At 41.0% G+C, this 2,607-nt stretch overlaps 1 protein-coding gene across 1 annotated transcript in view; it reads right to left on the reverse strand.

Moving 5' to 3' along the window:
- Positions 1-126: 126 nt before the first annotated feature.
- The window catches only part of CSUI_003961 (pci domain-containing protein), a gene marked incomplete at its 3' end in the record, with an annotated part of 7,748 nt that continues 5,267 nt past the window's right edge, over positions 127-2,607 (reverse strand). Inside the window, exons 5-7 of the mRNA XM_068064156.1 lie at positions 1,966-2,075; positions 1,083-1,196; positions 127-288 (exon numbers count right to left, since the gene is read on the reverse strand). Of these exons, the coding sequence (XP_067923867.1) occupies positions 127-288; positions 1,083-1,196; positions 1,966-2,075 (386 nt within the window). The remainder of the gene's footprint in view (positions 289-1,082; positions 1,197-1,965; positions 2,076-2,607) is intronic.

Consider the following 2,607-nt stretch of genomic DNA (forward strand, 5'->3'; position numbering starts at 1 on the left):
GAGAGGAAAAGTGAGAAAGAAAGAGAGAGAGAAAGAGTGAGAAAGAAAGAGAGAGAGAAAGAGTGAGAAAGAAAGAGAGAGAGAGGAAAAGTGAGAAAGAAAGAGAGAGAGAGTGTTTTGCGTTACCAGGGAGATTCTTGAATAGGATAGAGAGATGAGGCGTAAGCCCGCACGTATCACGTTGTGATGGAGACGACGAATAAGAAAGAGCGTTTTGTCTCGTATGAAGACACTCTCGTACTTCTTCATGACTGTAGAGAAAGAATGCAAATCCCCGCTACGCACAGCCTACAAAGAAAGAAGAAAGAAATGAGAGATAAAAGGGGAAAAGCTCTTCTTCTTCTTTTGAGATTCTTTATCTTTTGCATAAAGCCACGGTTGCATGCAGCATAAGAAGAGAAAGAAAGACAGAGTGAGAAAGAAAGCACTTCGCATGGGCGAAAAAATGGAAGAGATGAGAGAAGTAAGAAGAATCTTTCACAGACAAGAGGAAGAAGAAGGACGCTAGACCACGGGTGAGAGAGCAAATACGAAAAGATACAGAGATTAAAGATAGATAGATTAAAGAAAGATAGATTAAAGATAGATATGCTGGTCAATCACTTTAGCATAGACAAGATGAAGAGAAGGGAGAAGAAAGAAGAGAGATGTTTGAGTAGATCTACCCACTGAGGGTATGCGCGTATGTACGGTGTCTCTTGTCTCTTTCTTTAGATACCTGTAGACATCTCTCTCTATCTACTTTATCTATCTATCTATCTCTTTCTATTGATAGGCTTAAGAAGAAATGCAAAGTCTCGGCAACAGACTGCTTAGAAAGATCGACTAGAAGATTCTCTTCCTTCGGTCTTTTTCTCTCTCTCCCTCTGTCTCTATCTATCTAGTAATCTATCTCTCTGTCTATCCATTGACCAAGGAAACAAGCAAGCTTCTCCATTTTGAGAGAGAGAAATTTCTTCTATCTTTCCATCTGCAAACAGAAAAAGCATTCGGCATCTCCAGCTCTTCTTCTACCCTCTTTCTTTCTTTCTTTATCTCTTTCTTCTGACTGAGGAGAAGAAGAAGACGAGAATGTATCTTACTAAGACAATATGCTTATACGGTAGGAGGTGGGATCTTGTCTCTTTTCTATTGAAGATTGACCTCTCAGGGATATCCCCCATCAAGAGCTCGACCACTATAGACTTCTTTAAAGCCTAAACACCACAAAGAAAGAAAGAAAGAAAAGTTCCTGACGTCTTCTTCTCTGACTGTCCGTCCTTCTTCCTCTTCTCCTTCCTTTTCTCTATTTCTCTCGCTAGAAAGAAGCGGAGAGATGGGAGGTGAAGAAAGGTCATGGAGAAAAGAAGCTTGTTAAATTCCCTTCCTTGCTTGTTTAACATAACCTTTCTCTCTCTCTCGACTCTCTCGCCGTGATAGAAAAAAGACGAAGAAAACAGAGGCGGTGTGTAGGAAAGTGCATTAGGAGAGATTTCTCTAGAAGAAAGGAGAAGAGCACACTACCCTTTCCTTCCCTACGCTTCAGCAACGCCCACTCCTATCACGTATCTCCATATATATCTATACATACGCATTCATACCACTTTCATACATGTATCCTCATATACACGTAACTCATGTACGTGCTGCGATGTGTAAACTCTCTCCATGTATGTCTATGTACATAGCATAGCTATGTACATATACATACGACGTATGCACCTATCATTTAGCTCGCTGCGGGGCGTGAATTGCCTGCTGTATGTATCTATCTCTCTATCTATCTGTCTCTTCATCTACCTATATATCTATATATATATATATATCTGTATCCTTTGTTGTGTAGCTTCATAGACTAGGTAGTTGGAGATCGGTAGATAGACACATAGGTAGACCTTTCGTTGATACGAAATAGGCATGAAGCCATAGATTCACACAGAGATAAAGAATAAGCGAGAGAGAAAGAGAGAGGAGTGTGTGTCTTACAGCGAGTTTAAAGCCAGAGGCGACGTGAGGGTGTTGCGGTGCTTTCCTTAGAGCCATCTGAAGCTTCGAGAAGGCCGCGCTATACTCCAACCTTACTGCTTGAATTGTCCCTAAAGGAAGAAGACAAGAAGAAGATAATGAAAGAAAGAAGAAAGAAAGAGATCAAGCCACAAAAGCAGAAGAAGAATGGACGTCTGGCAAGGAAAGGGAGAAAGAGCAGAAGAAGAGACATGATCGGAGAAGTGTAGAGACAAACGCATGCACAGCTTTCCCTGCTACGTACGTTAAGGAGACGAGAAAGAAGAAGAAAGATGAGGTGTACCTACACTTGAAGAAAGGAGAAAAAACGGGGCCACTGCGGATGAAGAAATGAGGGTTGAATGGAGATAAGATTTACGGAAAGAAACGAGACCTCTCCATTCATACATCTCTCTCTCTCTCTTCTTCTTCTCACAAAGAGAGGTTGGCTTTGCCGGTCTTTCCTTCTTTCTTTCGCATCATTCTTCTTCCAAAGCAGATTAGATACTAAACCCACACATGTACAGGCACATACAGGTCTGTAGACATATGGAAGGATATCTAGAGAGAGATGCATATATTAAAGATAGAGTAAAGAGACATAGATAGATGGATAGATTAAAG

Source organism: Cystoisospora suis, assembly GCF_002600585.1.
Source record: "Cystoisospora suis strain Wien I chromosome Unknown contig_1786, whole genome shotgun sequence".
In the NCBI taxonomy this organism is placed as follows: Eukaryota; Apicomplexa; class Conoidasida; order Eucoccidiorida; family Sarcocystidae; genus Cystoisospora; species Cystoisospora suis.